General features: G+C 38.9%; 2 protein-coding genes across 7 annotated transcripts in view; both read left to right on the top strand.

Moving 5' to 3' along the window:
• The first annotated feature begins 367 nt into the window (after nt 1-367).
• On the top strand, nt 368-7,299 carry bcas2 (BCAS2 pre-mRNA processing factor). The gene is made up of 7 exons (XM_010898777.3): nt 368-531; nt 1,222-1,314; nt 1,738-1,808; nt 1,922-2,083; nt 2,270-2,320; nt 6,007-6,087; nt 6,177-7,299. The coding sequence occupies exons 1-7, from the start codon at nt 439-441 to the stop codon at nt 6,301-6,303; spliced, it is 678 nt and encodes a 225-aa protein (XP_010897079.1). The 5' UTR covers nt 368-438; the 3' UTR covers nt 6,304-7,299.
• A 5,170-nt stretch (nt 7,300-12,469) lies between these two features.
• The window catches only part of trim33 (tripartite motif containing 33), a 33,710-nt gene continuing 27,629 nt past the window's right edge, over nt 12,470-18,550 (top strand). For 2 of the 6 annotated variants that reach the window (XM_010898776.4, XM_010898774.4), the window contains exon 1: nt 12,475-13,113. In XM_010898776.4, the coding sequence (XP_010897078.1) occupies nt 12,561-13,113 (553 nt within the window). In that variant the 5' untranslated portion in view covers nt 12,475-12,560. Of the gene's footprint in view, nt 13,114-18,550 lie in introns of all 6 variants that reach the window. The other 4 variants (XM_010898772.4, XM_010898770.4, XM_010898771.4 and 1 more) reach the window with 4 other exon arrangements.

Below are 18,550 nucleotides of genomic sequence, written 5' to 3'. Positions count from 1 at the left end.
GAAAAGACGTAAACGGTTATTATGGACATTATGATGATGAGCACTCGGAGACCTGGGATGGGGGCATTACTGACTCAAATGAACGAAATTACTCGAAAGAGTCGAACTTTTTACTTAACAACTCGACAAGATCCGAGTCAGTAGAAAGAGTCGAACTTCCCATAACTACTGTGGACGTAATGTTTGATCGAAATACTTTCTAAAAGCTGTTGACTATTCACAAAAAAATCCCTATAATATAGAAATACTGATAATAATTATTTGTATCATGAGTATGAAGAAATTATTATTTGTATGATGAGTAGAAAGTATAAAATATTTATATTGTACACATTTTAACCCGAAGTACTTATGTAACCCGGAAGTACTTCTCTGTCCCTGCCTGGTTCGTGTGTGTTTTGATGTTGCTGGCTTTATACTAGGATAAAGCAACTAAAAATGGCTGGAACTTCCTCAGTTGCTGGTGAAGTATTTGTTGATGCTCTGCCGTATTTTGACCAGGGTTATGATGCGGCTGGTGTTCGAGAGGCGGTGAGTATATACTCCTGACCATATGGAATAGACATTTGATAGCATGCTAGCTAGTAGTAACAACTCAATATTGCTATTGTCAATAAACCTACATTATTTTTGCGAATCTGGTCATATACAATTGTTTCAAACAATACATATATTTAGCTCCAGGCATAAATCGAGTCTGTTTGGGCATTGCATGGGGATGTTAACGACGGAATTACATGTGGTGTCCTGTGTTGCGGGATATTCTTTGCCTGTTGAAATTAGTAGTTTTATTCTGTGACGTCGAAGCTCCATTCCGTCCAAACTCCATCGTAAATGTAGTAGTTCAGTTTACTCGGTTAGTCTATACTGGTCGGTCTGTTGCCGTTATAATCTACATCCTTTTCACTTAACGTGATTACGCTGCTGGTTGGATATGTGTGCGCTCATAGACGTCACTCTGAGAGCGCATTTATTTTCGTAGATGGCAAAATATGGCCTTGTAATTCAAGACAGGATCGTTTTTTTTGTCCAGAATACAATACATCTTAATTATTCGTTTATTTGACATTTTTTCTCCCCAATTTTGTAATATTCGTAACGTAATTAACTCACAGCGAACATCTGATGCTCTAACCGTTGGGACACCTGCTGCCGCATGAGGTCCAGAAGACCGGTAGTGTGCTGTGTATCTGTGTTAATTTAGTTACTTTCCATCCGCAGGCTGCAGCCTTGGTAGAAGAGGAGACTCGCAGATACAGACCCACCAAAAACTACCTCAGTTATTTGCCCACACCTGATTTCACTACCTTTGAAGTAAGTGAAACTTACACAGTTTCTAATTTCATAAAAAGCAATAAATATTTAATGCCACGCTGTAATATGTTTCTGAATTTTGACTGACTTGTCTATGTAATTTACATTGCTCTGACATAACGTCGTTGTAGCTTTGGGCTGGGTATCGGAACTGATCTCCATATTCAATTTGGAATCACAAGGTCCTAATTCCATTTTAGTTTGAATATAGTGATGCTAATAAGATACTAATATTGCTTATAGGAGATATTCTCTGTTAAGGAAGGCTATGAACTGCACAGGAGACCCTCTAATTATTTCAAATCATCCACATAAGAATCCCAATTAATCTGATAATCTTTTTTTAACCAGCCCTAGTGTGCTACAGCGATGGGAGACCTGTTTATTTTTATACACATTCTCACAAAGGAAACACTTTTTCAGACTGAAATCATGAGGAACGAGTTTGAGAGGCTAGCAGCTCGGCAGCCCCTGGAACTTCTCAGTATGAAGAGGTAAATCCAGTCTACTTTTTACTCAGACCAAGAAATCATGTAGAAACCTATCCATTTTAACTTGATAAGTTAAACCCTTGTTTCCACTCCATTGTATCACTTACAATGTGTAGATATGAGCTTCCAGCTCCATCGTCAGGACAGAAGAATGATATCACGGCATGGCAGGACTGTGTGAACAACTCCATGGCTCAGCTGGAACATCAGGCAGTGCGCATTGAAAATCTGGAACTAATGGCACATTACGGCACCAATGCATGGAAAGTCTACAATGAGTAAGTCAGAGGTTGCTGCTTGTGCCCAGTAGAGCCATTCAGGGCATAACAAAACTGATTTGACTTGCCATATGCACTTAACAAATGGGGTTTATTTTTTGAATTGGGTGTTACAATTTGGTATTTTTTACACATGGTTGTATGTTTAAACAGGAACTTTTTTTGGTCATTATCTCTGTCCCACAGTAACCTGGCTTTTATGATTGAACTGGCTCAAAAGGAACTACAAAAATTTAGGTAAGTTTAAAGACATTAAGCCACGATATGCTGTACAAACTGTGCGTCACATTCCTCCTGGTCAGCTTGTTTTGCAATCATTTTGGACTGCCAACACAATGGATGTGCACTGGACATGATTTTGTTATGCAAATATTGAGTTATTGTTGTAGTATATTATTATTAAATAACATTTGGTTAACCAAAATACATATTTTTATGAACTACCGCTCACTAGCGTACTGTGGAGACACCGGGCCCTTGTGCAAGATGTCCTTAAAAAGACAGAGCGCGCATATGGAGGAAGGAGTGTGCTAGACAGGCTAAACGCGGTTGAACAAGAAAATATTTTTTGACCTTTAACTTCAATCAATCAAATTTCTTTATAAAGCCCTTTTTACAACAGCAGTTGTCACAAAGTGCTTTACAGAGACACCCGGCCTTAAACCCCAAGGAGCAAACAACAGTAGTGTTGAATTTCAGTGGCTAGGAAAAAAACCCTAAGAAGGCCGAATTTTAGGAAGAAACCTAGAGAGGACCCATGCTCAGAGGGGTGACCAGTCCTCTTCTGGCTGTGCTGGGTGAGATATTAAGAGTCCAATTGGAATAATTAATAAATTTCTCTGGGCTAAATCCAGAGTCTGATTTTAGACTAGGTCAGAAGTATGACCCGGTGGACAGGGACAGCAACGGGCCCCCCAAACCAGGTAATCTGCAGGTGTGGACCAGGACCTCATCTCCTCCTAAAATTTTAAACTGGAGGAATCTGAGAAAAGTTAGAAGTGCATTCCTCATATCCCCCAGCACAATAATATAGCAGCGTAACACCTTGGAACTGAGATGGGGGGGTCCGGCGACACTGTGGCCCTACCCGGGGGAGGCCCCGGACTGGGCCCAATTTCATTAGATGGAAGAGTGTAGAGAAGCTAGTTAGCTAACCATGCCAGCTATATGCGATTTGCTTGCATTATTTTCAACATTATTTTCTAGCTTTGCTTGTGTATAGTAGATTGTTGTCCTGTTGCATGGTCCATGTTCTGTTTAGCTTCAGCTTTATGAGAGAAGTCCTACAATTCTCCTCAAGAATTCTAAGGTACAATAAGTAATTCTTGTTTGACTCAATGATGGCGAGTTCACCCTGAGGCAGCAAAGCAGCCCTAAACAATAATGCCACTACCTCCATGCTTTATGGTTGATATGAGGTTTTCTGTTAAAAAGCAATGTTTAATTTCCACCCAACATGGCATCAGGCATTGCGGTTAAAGAAATACCCTGTTTATTCATCTGTTCAGAACACATTGTTCCAAGTAGTTGTGGTCTCACCCAGGTGTTGTCTGGCAAACGTTTTGAGAGCAGAGTCTTCTTCCTTCCTGACCTTCCATGTTGACCAAGTTTGTGCAGTCTCTCTTTGTCAATTGACTTTTGCATTTCAACATTGCTTGTGGCAAGAGAGACCTGTATACTCCTTGATGTTACCTTCAGGCTCTGAGAGACTTCTACAGTGAGGTAAAACATTTGATCCCATGCTGATTGCCCACCGACAAAGAAATGATCAGTCTGTAATTTTAATGGTAGGTTTATTTGAACAGTGAGAGACAGAATAACAACAAAAAAAAACAGAAAAATGCATGTCAAAAATTGTCTGGGGAGAGGGAAGTCTGGGCATCCCTGCTTAGACTGCTGCCCCCACGACCCGGCCCCGGATAAGCGGAAGAAGATGGTATGGTATGGTATGATTTGCATTTATTGAGTGAACTAAGTATTTGATCCCCTCTCAATCAGAAAGATTTCTGCCTCCCAGGTGTCTTTTATACATATAACGAGCTGAGATTAAGAGCACACTCTTAAAGGGAGAGCTCCTTATCTCAGCTTGTTACCTGTATAAAAGACACCTGTCCACAGAAGCAATCAATCAATCAGATTCCAAACTCTCCACCAATGCCAAGACCAAAGAGCTGTCCAAGGATGTCAGGGACAAGATAGAAGACCTACACAAGGCTGGAATGGGCTACAAGGCCTTCGCCAAGCAGCTTGGTGAGAAGGTGACAACAGTTGGTGCAATTATTCGCAAATGGAAGAAACACAAAATAACTGTCAATCTCCCTCGGTCTGAGGCTCCATGCAAGATCTCACCTCGTGGAGTTGCAATGATGATGAGAACGGTGAGGAATCAGCCCAGAACTACACGGGAGGATCTTGTCAATGATCTCAAGGCAGCTGGTACCATAGTCACCAAGAAAACAATTGGTAACACAGTACGCTGTGAAGGACTGAAATCCTGCAGCCCTGCAAGGTCGCCCTGCTCAAGAAAGCACATGTACAGGCCCGTCTGAAGTTTGCCAATGAACATCTGAATGATTCAGAGGAGAACTGGGTAAAAGTGTTGTGGCCAGATGAGACCAAAATCAAGCTCTTTGGCATCAACTCAACTCGCTGTGTTTGGAGGAGGAGGAATGCTGCCTATGACCCCAAGAACACCATCCCCACTGTAAAACATGGAGGTGGAAACTATGCTTTGGGGGTGTTTTTTTGCTAAGGGGACATAACAACTTCACCGCATCAAAGGGATGATGGACAGGGCCATGTACTGTCAAATCTTGGATGGAACCTCCTTCCCTCAGCCAGGGCATTGAAAATGGGTCGTGGATGGGTATTCCAGCATGACCCAAAACACACGGCCAAGGCAATAAAGGAGTAGCTCAAGAAGAAGCACATTAAGGTCCTGGAGTGGCCTAGCCAGTCTCCAGACCTTAATCCCATAGAACATCTGTGGAGGGATCTGAAGGTTCGAGTTGCCAAACGTCAGCCTGGAAACCTTAAATAGTTGGAGAACATCTGCAAAGAGGAGTTGGACAAAATCCCTCCTGAGATGTTGTGCAAACCTGGTGTCCAACTACAAGAAACGTCTGACCTCTGTGATTGCCAACAAAGGTTTCGCCACCAAGTACTAAGTGATGTTTTGCAGAGGGGTCGAATACTTATTTCACTCAATAAAATGCAAATCAATTTATAAAATTTTTGACATGCGTTTTTCTGGATTTTTTGTTGTTATTCTCTCTCTCACTGTTTAAAAAGAACCTACCATTAAAAAGATGGACTGATCATTTCTTTGTCAGTGGGCAAATGTACAAAATCAGCAGTGGATAAAAAAATAAAATATCTCAACGTATGAGTATTTTGGTCCGCACTTGGGTTAAAGGTTTTGGGAAGACTTGTCCTATGTTGATTTCCAGTGGTCTAGAATTATCTCAATTTGTTGATCTGTCGGACAGTGGACTGATGTGCTTTGAAATGTCTTTGTAACCCCTCCTGGACTCATTTGCATGAATAATCTTTCTTCTGAGTGCCTCAAATTGATCTTTTTGATCTCTGCATTGTGTAACCACACGCCCATATGGTTAAAACCAAACCTGATGTTTCTAATAATCATAAAAGGCTAATGATTTTCTACTCATTTACACCTGTTTTGGAGCAGCTGATTCAATTTTAGTTATTTCTTGTGGTAAGGGTACGTGTGTACTAACTTTCTGCTTAAGGAAATTACATTCTGTTTATTTTAAATGTGTAAATAGTTTGACATTTTTAGATTGTGATACCTTTATCAATGAATGTGGTTGGAATTTAGCTCGTGTAAAAAGAAAAAAGGATACTTTCACATGACATTACCTTATTCACAGCTTTTTCTATTATGTGTGTCATTCATACAGAAAGCAGGTTCAGGACTTAAACTGGCAACGGAAGAATGATCAGCTTGCAGGAGGGGCAAAGCTGAGAGAGCTGGAGTCAAAGTCAGTTTGGTGGATGTTGTATTTTACATTACTATTTCTCTTAAAAATGTGATATGATTTCTAAATCCCTGCCATCTCTCTTGCATCAGTTGGGTGTCCCTTGTAAGTAAGAATTATGAGATTGAACGTGCCATCGTCCAGTTGGAGAATGAAGTTGGACAGCTCAAACAGCAGCAAGGTGATGAGAACAAGGAAAATATTCGACAGGACTTCTAAAAACTCAAACCTGCTACAAATAATTAAATGTTGAACTTTGAAGAACACAAACCAGCAAGAACAGGACTATTACTCCACACTTCACTATGCCTTGGCTGTACAGCTTTTTAAGAGACCGTCTTTACATTAGTCTCTGAGTGACCATTGAAAAACCATTAGCCATTTTCAGAGCATGTCCAGTCACTTCAAAGGTAAACTTTGAACTTTTTTTTTTTTGTTTGTATTTCTTGTCAATTAAGTAGTTCTGAAGTTAGGCAGAATTAAGCATAACTAAAGCTGCCGTCTGCCAAATTCAGTATTTCTTCACATGAAGTACCTGTCCAGAAAAACATGCTACCGTGTGTTTTAGTTCAATTTCATGATGAAGGAAAAACATTTCCAAACTCATCACCTTCAACATAGCAAAGTTGTCATTTTTACTACTTTGTGATTTATAAAAAGGTTTGGGCATGTTATTGTTATACTGTATTTTTACACTATTATAATAAAATGACAAATGTGCTGAGACATGGTTGTTAGAGAATTGTAATTTTCCAACATAATGAAACAAAAATGTGATTGCAAATTTTAACATTGCATGGTCACACCTGTTAAACTTAGTTTAGGTGCCTCTTATCGCAAACCACATTTTTCAGACTAGTGCATGAAAGAACCAATATGCATTTACATTGGCATGGCCTAGTATCCAAGCAATTATCTGATTGGCTGAGCTCAAGCGTTATATTGTATTAAACAGTAGTAGGCTCTTTAAGAAGAGGAGGTTCGGGGGAACTCAGAAAAGTCTATTTTATTTAACCAGGAAAGACTCATTGAGATTCAAAATCTTTTTTTTGAAAGTGTCTTGGCCAATATAGGCAGCAGCAAGTCATTAGGGGAGACGGGGTGGTTGTAACATGGGATAGTTGTAACATTTGCAAGGAGGTGAGGTACAATCGTGATTTACAGTGCACATGCTCAGTCCCTGTAATAAACTCTAATGACTAATGAAAGAAATCAGATTTTGTGGCAACAAAGTAATTATTGTAACCAAATTTGTTTTTGTGATGCTATCAATTGCTTTGTAGTTCCATTCACCAAACTTATATCAGGTTTATAAACAGTCTCTAGAGATATTTCATTCAAGTTAGCAATGCTGAGGTTTTAAAATTTAGTTAAAATGGAAGCTAGCTTATGGCTGCAAGGGTAAGGGATTATTTTAAAATGTTTTGTGTTCATAAAGCACAAGTCTAAGGATGTCTGGGTGCAGTGCTGGGAATGCATATCATGGGCCCACCAAGCCACTCACAACTGTGACTATAGGAATCAGCATCTAAGTGCTTCATCAATTATTTAAAAACATCAACACTAACATCCACAACATAGCCTTTTTACTAATTAGACATTTGTAAAGTGTTATCAAATAAGTCATTGTGTAAAATATTGGATGAGTGTACACATTCCAACTGTAAACACTATACAGTTTTGCTTCTAAATTTCAGTCAGTCTATTCAGCTGTGGCCTGGGCTAGGCTCTGGGGGTTTCAGTGCCATCTCTTTGGTCTAGTGCTGGGTCTTTTGATGGTTCAATAGTCAAAGTATTTTATTTATTGTGAGTTTTCATAGTCACACATATTGCTTGCACAAATAACTGACGAATCAGCTGCTCGCGCTACCGTCTGTGAGCAGCTGAAGACCTGAAACGAACTACCCCAGTTTAAAGTCATGTTTGCATGACTATAGAAGCACTCAGACAGACAAACACTAAGAGTTCCCGCAATACCTGCCCTGCCTACTGGCATCCTCCAAATTAATAAATAGTGTATAATGTAAAGTATGGATGCAAATTGTAATATGTTGGTCTCATTTTCCATAAACTGAAATAAAAGATCCATGATTTTTATAAGGCGTTTGATGTGGTGGAGCATCTGTGTATTGTGCCTTAGAATTATATGGGGTTGGAGAGAAATCTAGAGGAGTTACTGAATCCTTCTATGAGGATACCAACAATTCAGTCTCCTAACAAGGTGGCATGTCACCATGGTTTGTTATTAAATGAGGCATTAAACAAGGATGCCCAATTTCTCCTTTTTTTGTTAATCTAGGCTGGAGATAGATTGGTAATTCCTATCAAACATTCTGATATCTGAATTAGAAGTGGGTGACCAACAGATTATAGCTTAACTTGACAGTTTATTTTAAAGCACTCCAAGTTATTGATATCTTCTCCAAGTTTCAGATCTGAAATGTAAATTAAGTCACTGTAAATTAGTGTCTTTCCATGATTGCTCTCTAATAGCTGCTTAAAACATTCTCATTATGTTAAATACCTCAGAATACATATGACTAACTATGTTTCTTTAAAGTAGAATTTGAAAGTATGATTTAGGTCCGGGTTTTGATTTGGCCACTCACAGACTTGTCCCGAACCAACGCTATTGCTGTCTTGGATCTGTTCTCTGGGTCGTTGTCATGCTGAAAAATAAATCTTCATCCCAGTCTGAGGTCCTCTGCTCTCTCAATCAGAGATTTCCTTCAAAGACTTTCCTTCAATCCTGACTAGTCTTCCAGTCCCTGCCGCTGAGAAGCATCTCTGTAGCATGATTCTGCCATCACCATACATCCCGGTAGGGATGATGTTTGTTAGGACTATGTGTGTTGTTAGGCTAATGCCATATATACCTTAATGTTGAGGCCAAAAAGTATTCTTTGATCATATGAGACCATAGAATCTTCTTACACTTAATCTCAATGTTCCCCACATGCCTTTTGGCAAACTATAGCTGAGTTATTTTCAACAATAGCTTTCTTTTTCCCACTCTCCAGTGGAGGCCATTTTTGTAAAGCAGCTAGGGTACTGTTGCAGTCTCCCAGCTAATCTGTGGAAGACTGTATCTCCTTTGCTGTGCTCTAATGGATATCCAATGCCTTAGAAATGTTATTTTATCCTAACTCTGAATGGTACTTTATTCTTGATTTGCTTTGACAGCTTCATGATGTAGTTTGTGTTAGGAATTGTACTTACCAACTTTCAAACCTCCCAGAGACAGGTGTATTTAACGTATGGGCTGTTCGGCACCCACACTTGATACTGTTACGATCTTTTAGACACTCGTTGCTTCGGGAAACAATGTCTAAACACTATCACATGATATCGAACGAAACCTGTATCGGTTGAGTGTCAACCACCTGACCGTCTCAAGTTTTGAAAAGGTGCCTGAGTGCACGTGTTGATGCTTTCAAACATAGACCACTACTAGACACCTTACTTTTTTCTATTAGTATGTGAAAATACATGTGTAGGAACATTAAACATGTGATTTATTTCTAAGCAGCAGATGTCACCATTGAGTAAATGTTTAGAGCATTTCATAATGCCTCAACACAAATGTTTCGATTGTTTGAGTGTTTCAGAAACCTTTGTTCTGCCCATCACTAATTTCAGCTGAAATAATGTAAAACCCCTTAATCACACACAGGTAGACTTGATTAAAGTAATTATGTGACTTTTAAAGATGGTTGCACGACAGCTCAACAAATTATTTTACAAAATTTCAGTGTTTTTTCACTTTTTGTGTAAATCAGTAACGAATTAAATCAATGGCGATGTTGTCACAATAAAATGTGGAAAAGTCACAAAGGAACTGCAAATGTCCCTTTAATCATGTTCAATTTGACTATGTAACTACTGCAGTCTCTATCTGTTATTTTATTGGTAAAAAAAATAGGCACTGAATTCAGTTTCTTTAACACCTAATTAATTTACCTAATTCTGCCAGGAGTTAATGGGCGTCAATAAAACTGTTTTTGACTACCTTTATTGGCTCATATCATTTGTAAACAAACCTAAATAGCCTCTTACAAACCTTCACAAGGGTCGTTGAGGACAAGTTGTGGACAATGTATATACAGCTGCAGAAAAAATTAAGAGACCACTGCACCTTTTTCTTTCCTTTCCAAAAAAAGTCCTATCATATAACATTTAAAATATATATATACTTAACAACAGTTGTTTCAGTTGTGAATTTCAATAGACGTCTCAAGTTATGAGTAAATTAAACAATTTAACATAGGAGTGATTGGACTGCACACTGCTCAGAAGTGTTTTTTTTTTTCAGCCACGCTTTGCCGTGTGTATCTATGTTGACTGGTTGCAATGGCTCTCAATGTGTTATTTTAAGGATTCAAAACCTACGCTAACCTACAACATATTATTCCAGCTAAAATGTGCAGTTTCACCAGGGTCCGGGGGGGTCCGAAAACCAGTAAGTATCTGGTGTGACTACCATTTGCCTCACGCAGTGCAACACATTTCCTTCGCATAGAGTTGATCAGGTTGTTGATTGTGGCCTATGGAATGTTGGTCCACTCCTCTTCAATGGCTGTGTGAAGTTACTGGATATTGGCAGGACCTGGAACACGCTGTCATATATGCCAATCCAGAGCATCTCAAACATGCGCAATGCGTGTCATGTCTGGTGAGTATGCTGGCCATGCAAGAACAGGCATGTTTTCAGCTTCCAGGAATTGTGTACAGATCCTTGCAACATGGGGCCATGCATTATCATGCTGCAACATGAGGTGATGGTTGTGGATGAATGGCAGAACAATGTGCCTCAGGATCCCACATTCAAAATGCCATCAATAAAATGCACCTGTATTTGTTGTTCATAACACATGCCTGCCCATTCCATAACGCCACTGCCACCATGGGCCACTCGATCCACAACGTTGACATCGGCAAACCGCTCACCCACACTACGCCATACACGCTGTCTGCCATTTGCCCTGTACAGTGAAAACCGGAATTCATCCATGAAGAGAACACCTCTCCAAATTGCCAGACGCCATCGAATGTGAGCATTTGTCCACTCAAGTCGGTTACGACGACGAACTGCAGTCAGGTCAAGACCCTGATGAGGACGACGAGCATGCAGATGAACTTCTGTTGTGCAGAAAATCTTTGGTTATGCAAACCGATTGTTGCAGCAGCTGTCCACGTGGCTGGTCTCAGACGATCTTGGAGGTGAAGATGCTGGATGTGGAGGTCCTGGGCTGGTGTGAATACACGTGGTCTGCGGTTGTGAGGCCGGTTGGATGAACTGACAAATTCTCTGAAACGCCTTTGGAGACGACTTTTGGTAGAGAAATGAACATTAAATTCATGGGCAACAGCTCTGGTGGACATTCCTGCAGTCAGCATGCCAATTGCACACACCCTCAAAACTTGCGACATCTGTGGCATTGTGCTGTGCGATGGAACTGCACATTTTAGAGTGTCCTTTTATTGTGGCCAGCCTAAGGCACACCGGTGCAATAATCATGCTGTCTAATCAGCATCTTGATATGCCACACCTGTGAGGTGGATGGATTATGCTCACTAACACAGATTTAGACAGATTTGTGAATTATATTTGAGAGAAATAGACCTTTTGTGCACATAGAGAAAGTCTTAGATCTTTGAGTTCAACTCATGATAAATGGGGGCAAAACGAAAGTGTTGCGTTTATCGTTTTGTTCAGTGTATATAGGCTATTTATACTGTATACCAGATCTCAGAATGTATAATGTTTTTGTCCCGGAAATACCCATAATGCACTTAGCGGCCTATTGTCAACGTAACCGTTAATGATTCTAGTACTTTCCAATCTCATTTAATGTTTTGTATCTCTGGCCACGCAAAAACGACGTTTTTACTGCCGTGTTCAAGATCATCAAACCACGGTCGACTGACTTGATATATAAACCACCTTGCTTCGTAAATAAAAACGATTAATATTGTTATTTTGCGGTTTTGATCTTCGCGAACCGGGCCCTTCTTAATAAGGACTTTTCTCACGTCTGTAACAAAATATGGTTTTATATGAACACAAAAATATATTCTCTTCTCGATTACACTTGTAGGCGATATCATGGCTACGTTAGCTGTGCTTACAGACGTCATGGGATCTCACGGCCATGTTGCGCCAAACAGCGCATGCTCAGGACATCAATGCTTTCAACATAATTTTTTTGAACAAAAATGAGAAAGCTACATTAGCTCTTATCTAGGTTTAGCATTTTGATTTAGATGACAATAACAAATTTTTATTACACTCACTGAAACTCCAAACCCCTGGTATATTGGCATAAAGTGTCAAGTTTGCCATCCCGAAAATGTTGCGGCGTTGTGCTTCTAAGTTTAAGATCTCCGTGACGTTAATTTTTCTTAACGTGATGACGTAAACAACACGTTTTTTTCTTTGGTACGTAGGACGTCCAGCGGTTCAAAGAGGAAGGAAGATGGCGGACAACAAAGGCGAAGAGGATATGGAGAGCTCTTCCAAATTAGATTCAGAACCTCAGAGAGAGGATAGCGGAGACCCCGAATTGAAAGATGTGAATGCCTTGATTGTCACAGAGCCCAATTTGAAAGAAGGAGGAGATTCACAATCCCAGGAGAATGTTTCCCTGGTGCCGACACCCACCAACGCTAGCGGAGGAGGGGACGATATCAGCAGCAACGCTGGCGCAGGGGAAGAAAGCAGCACTATCAGCAGCCCAGCTGGGAACACAAATGGGGGGACAACCGACTCTGCTGGTGACACTGCTGGAACTTCACCAACACTTACTACCGAAATGTCCCCCCCACCCACGGTTCCGCCAGTCAACCCTGTCATCCCAATAAACCTTATGGATACGTGCGCTGTGTGTAAACAAAGTCTCCAGACCCGTGACTGTGAACCCAAACTCTTACCGTGTCTTCACTCATTTTGCCTGAAATGTTTACCCGAGCCTGAGCGCCAAGTTACCGTACAGGTGCCCGGGCCGCACGGACAGCCAGAAACCCATATAGGTAAGTGTAGCCTACTTCATTCCAATGGGCTTGAAATGTACGATGCTAGCTCTGTACTCTACCATGTATAAGTAGCCAAACTGTAAAACAAGCAGCCTAATGGTTAGCATGTAAAATGATATAATCCTATACTGTGTGTCGCCTTGTTGAGTGTCAGTGTATTTGTTTTTACCGACGACTACTAACCGCTATACGGAGGTAGATTTTTTTTATCACAATAACGTAGCGATATGAAATCGAGGTTTTCTGAAGCTTTATGAAGCCTTAGTAGCTTTCACAAATAATTGCCTCAAAACACATCATTACTCAAAGTTTGTAACACAATACACAGTAGGGACATCTGCTGGTACGGAATAAATATGACCCTGTTCTGGCCTTCTAACTTTTTGATTTGGTAGCCCTAGTACACGATTTGTTCACACCCCCCGCGAATTAACTTTAAAGTAAATGATAATGCTTTATTTTAGTTATGTGAGTAATAGTATTTAGCCTGATAATGAATAAAAAAACAGCCGGAAGATTGAGCTAAAACCGTAAGAATTGTAGTAAATGTGAATGGTTGTTACATTAAGACAAATTATACTGGTTCTCTGATTCAGAACATACTTTTGCAAAAACTTCCTAATTCACACCTCCACTGAATGTCAAGTCACAGCCTATCGTTAACGTTTACTTTGCACTACTGTAGTTCATTTGAAGGGGATAACCTTTATTTGATCGCACCTTCTGGAAGTTAATGGCATTACAGCAACAGCAGTTTGCATGCTGTTCTCCCCCTATAGAACACTTGATATAGTCACTAACTTTTGGTTGGCCAGTTTACAAAACAGATTAATATTGAGATTGGTATAAAATGTGGATCATCTTTTTAGATTGGCACTGTAGTTCCCTACAATTTTCAATGCTTGTTTTTTCACTTGTGAAAAAGTGAATGAGCTGTGTAAACATTAAAAAAAAGATGGAATTTCCCATATGCCATTTTTAAATTAAATCAAAAAAATCTCCAAATATCATGATTTGGCAAACAGAAATGTGAGTTACTCTTGTCCTGATATAAAAATGTCTACATGTCTTATTTGTGAGCTGCGAGTTAGCCACGCTGTCCCACTCAACCCTAGGAAGCTATTGTCAGGTACCTTAGCAGACCTGCCAGAATCACCAACAGAGGAACGAAAACACAATCTGAACTGGTGGTTTAGAGTCCAGTAGGACCAATGTAATTTGAATTCTATCCTGGTGTAAGCAGGAGACCCTAAAACTCCACAAAAACAGTGCCAAATGTAGGTTCTGCAGGGATAAGTTTATGACCCAATAAGCCCTTCCCTCCCTTTGCAGGCTTTACTAGTTAGGATACAGGCAAGCAAGGAAGCCAAGCTTATAGTGGAATTCAGCGCAGCCTATAATATATTTGAGGGATTTACCTGGAACCTTCCAATACGACATTATATCGATACTTGGCTCATTATTCAATAATACTGAAATTTTGTTTTTCAATATATTATGATACAATTTTCACTTTTTTCGTTGTGTAATTAATTATTCACATTAAAAACAATACACATGAGGTCAAACATTGCAAAAATCCACTACACCTCATAGTTATAAACTCTTATGCGAGTCCTTTCTTTTAAATATGCATGTATGCAGATTAACACTATGAACAATGTTAAATGAAAACATCTCTGGACAGCTCTTGGGCTACTTAAAATCCTTACTCCGGTGCAGTTGTTGAAAAACTAGCAGCCAATTAGAAAATAAATGGAATTATACTCAAATGTCCATGATAAAACAAAAAAACTTGACACAATAAAACAAAAATCAAATGAGTATGCAGTGTAATGTTTCCTATGGAATACATGTATTTCTATTAAGTCTTGTTGAAAACTTGTTGCTGGTTGGCTAGAATTCTATTATTTATTACTATAGAGTTCTACAATGTCCCGCTTTTTCATGATTTGGTTGCCACAGATATGACTCCGTCATTTTTAAATATCTATAGGTAGAGAGCTAATCAAACAAACAAAGGGGTCACATGTATAGCAACTAAAACATGAGATTGCATAAATGAATTATTAAAAATGTAAATAGAAACGAGAACATGTACTTGGTAGTACTAAATGTTTGCTAGTTGTTTTTATAAAGCGGTATAAGTGGGGGGGAAACATCTGTTCTGTATATTAAATAGTCATTCACTATTTCCAAGGTAATGTACAGAATGTTGGTGTGGATCTTATGTATCACAAGATGTTACTGCAACAAAATAAATTGTCTGTGGACGAATTTCTTTCTTTGCCACTTGGTAGATTGAATCAAACTATAATGTAGTTATTTGATGTCTGTGCTAACCATGGCAGTTCAAACTGACATTGAAAACCACCAATCATTGAACATGAACAAAACTATGTAAATACTCCAGAAACACAAAATTTATCTTGGGCTGGGAATTAATCTGAACATTTCTTGTGCTATAAATCAACACTTGCATATTCTAATACTTTTTTATTTCTAGAAAAGGGAATGGCATGGCTGAAAGAATATTCTACCCTCCAATGCAACAATCTACCCGTTTTTGACAGATGGTGTTCATTTTATCGTGTGTTAACAAATGTTTCTTAAGAATGTATTGTGGGTTTCTGTGTATCGATACAATGTTGTGTTGTGAAAATGTTGTGATACTATATGTATCCCAAAAAATTCTCCCCATCCCTCCTATAATATATTTATAAATAACATTTCCAGTAGAAGTCAATTTGTGAAAGCAAGGGAAAACTGTCCTCATGGAGAAATCATTGATGTCTCACATTTTGCAACACGTGATTCAAAAAAGCCTGTTTATATTCAAAGCTTCAGAGGGTATTGATCATTTAATTCTTAGATGCATCTCAATTTTTCTTTTTCTCCATTGATTTACAAAACTTCATAATTAAACTTGTTATAAATAAATATTTCTATTGAACAGTTGGCTATCGACAGTACAAAACATTTCAGATAAAAAAACATTTGTCTACGTTTTGATGTTAAGGGTAAGAAGAAATAATATAACCAACATAATACTAAACCAATTGGATGGTGAAATGCAGATACGTATACCCAGAGTGCCATTAACAGACTACATTTAAGTTAACCTAAGCTAGCTATACTACGACTTTATGAACGCTCAATGTTGAACACAACATATCGTCTTCTGCGTCACTTCTCAGTGACACAGCAAATGAAATAGTATGATACAGTTAGTTATGTAATGAGTTATTACACCATTCATTTATTCAACAGGCAAATATATCTGCTTTACCAATCTGTACATTATTAAAAATGTTCCATCCGTCTCTAAAAACACACATTGCAGCAGCTGCGTTATCTTTAATCTGGGAAAAATATCACTCGTCTCCTATGGCAGGAGTTGGGAACCAGTGCACGGACGATTTCTATTCATGTTACTTTTTTTGATGCTCCAATATTTTATTAAAACAATTTACCCAAAAGTTCCCAATTATAAACAGCATTGTTTACGATGCACAGATTTTTGCATGAGCATGATTGATGAATAAATCCCTTGTTCTGACACCCTGATATCTGGCTGTGACTTTTGAAACATCAAACGTCACCAGTCATTACATCTTTTGACTTTGGTACAAGCACTGACATTTGTTTCGGCTTAGACTGCTATGAAATGTAGGGAAGTCTCAAAGCTTCTGTGTGCTGTGTCAGTCCTAAGTTAGCTTTGGTAATGCAATCTTTTATAACCAACAGCCCCTAGCCCTGATAGGCCTTTGCCAGAAGATGATTTATATTGTATTTCACGTTCTCTACAGCCAGTTCAGCTGTTATTATTCTGTAAATAACCCAGAAATTACAAATTTTCATTATTGTAAGTATTGACATTCTAATTGCATTTGCGAGTGACAGCTGTAGTTATGCCACTATTTGTTGCTTTACCGACGAAGGGTTCAGATGGTTCAGAAGGGCAAACCGCACACTGTGTCCAGGTGAAAGATTTATATATTTCCCTAAGAATGCATCATAATAGTACCCTGATTTTCCAACAGTCATCCGTATATACAGTGCCTTGCAGATGTATTTAAACCCCTGACCAATTGTCAAATGTTTGTGAATAACAAATGATAAACTAAAATAGTTCTGTTTTGATAACAAAAATGTAAAGGATAAAAAAAACATTGAAAATCAATAGTTTTTCTGTTGTTTTTCTGTATGTAAATAAACAAAACTAATAAACATTCAATCCTTACACAGATTCTTAATATTTATATTAATTTAATATGCTAGATCAACCTTTTGTTGAAATAACATTAAGTATATTTGTAAGTGAATGTACCAGCTTTGCATGGTATCAGTGATTTTGATCCATTCTTTGTGGCGTAATGTCTTAGGATTTCAGGTTTGTTGGATGACGCTATTGTACCTACATTTTCAGATTGTCTATGGGATTATGATGAGGCCTTTTGGGATATGATCAAGCCTGTTTTTTAGCAGACTGAGGCAGGTTCTCTTGAAGTGCTTTATTTTGCTTGATCCCTTCTCCCTTCAGTTTTATCAAGATGCCAGTCCCTGCTTTTTTAATGCATCCCCACGGCTAATGCTGCCGTCAAGTTACTTCATTGTAGGCATGGTATTGAGATATGGGCAGTGTTAAGTTAGTGCATCACAGGCTAGTGTTTTGAGTTTTTTTTTTCTTCACCTGGCCACAAAAACTTTTCCCACATTGAGTATTCTTCTTTCTTTCCACCTTCCAATACAGGCCGGTTTTATGCAGAGCTATTGATATTGTTGACTGGTGCACCATCACTCCACTCCCAGCTTCCAAAATCTGTACCTTCTTCTAAGTGATTGTTTGCATCATTATGGCTTCAATCACAAGTCTCCTTGTTTAAGTGCTTGAGTTTAGTTTAATTATATATTTCCCAACATAATTCCAATGTCCACTTATGATTGATATTGAATATCAGTGTTTTAAAATCTGAATTTAGTTATGTTTGATATTTAATGTACGGTTTGTAATTCAGTATAACTTCAGACTTCAGGTCAGGGTTTTGTAAAGATCCTTGAAGTGATGATTCATTGCTCCATTCAGTTTACCTTGTATCCTGACAAGTGCCCCACTTGGTGACAGTGGAAACCTCCACATAGTGTACTGTGTTGGTGTTTGTACAAAGGTAACTCTTTGCATTTAGACCACTTAAGGTTTTGCTTTGTAGCTTCAGAATCTTATCAATCTTTTCAGAAGCTGGTAATGCTGTTCAAGTTGCCATCTTTGATCTTCTATTTGCTCGGTCACCTACTTTGGAGGGGCGGGCCGATCTTTGCAGACTCTTGGTGCTGCCAGACACATTCGATTTCTAATCATCTTGACCCTGCTCCACGCTTATTTTAGGCCTTTTGTGATCTTTTTTTATACCCTTTTTATAAACTCTCCTGATTT

This window comes from Esox lucius, chromosome 12 (genome assembly GCF_011004845.1).
Source record: "Esox lucius isolate fEsoLuc1 chromosome 12, fEsoLuc1.pri, whole genome shotgun sequence".
NCBI lineage: Eukaryota > Metazoa > Chordata > Actinopteri > Esociformes > Esocidae > Esox > Esox lucius.
This window is presented reverse-complemented; position numbering and strand designations above follow the sequence as displayed.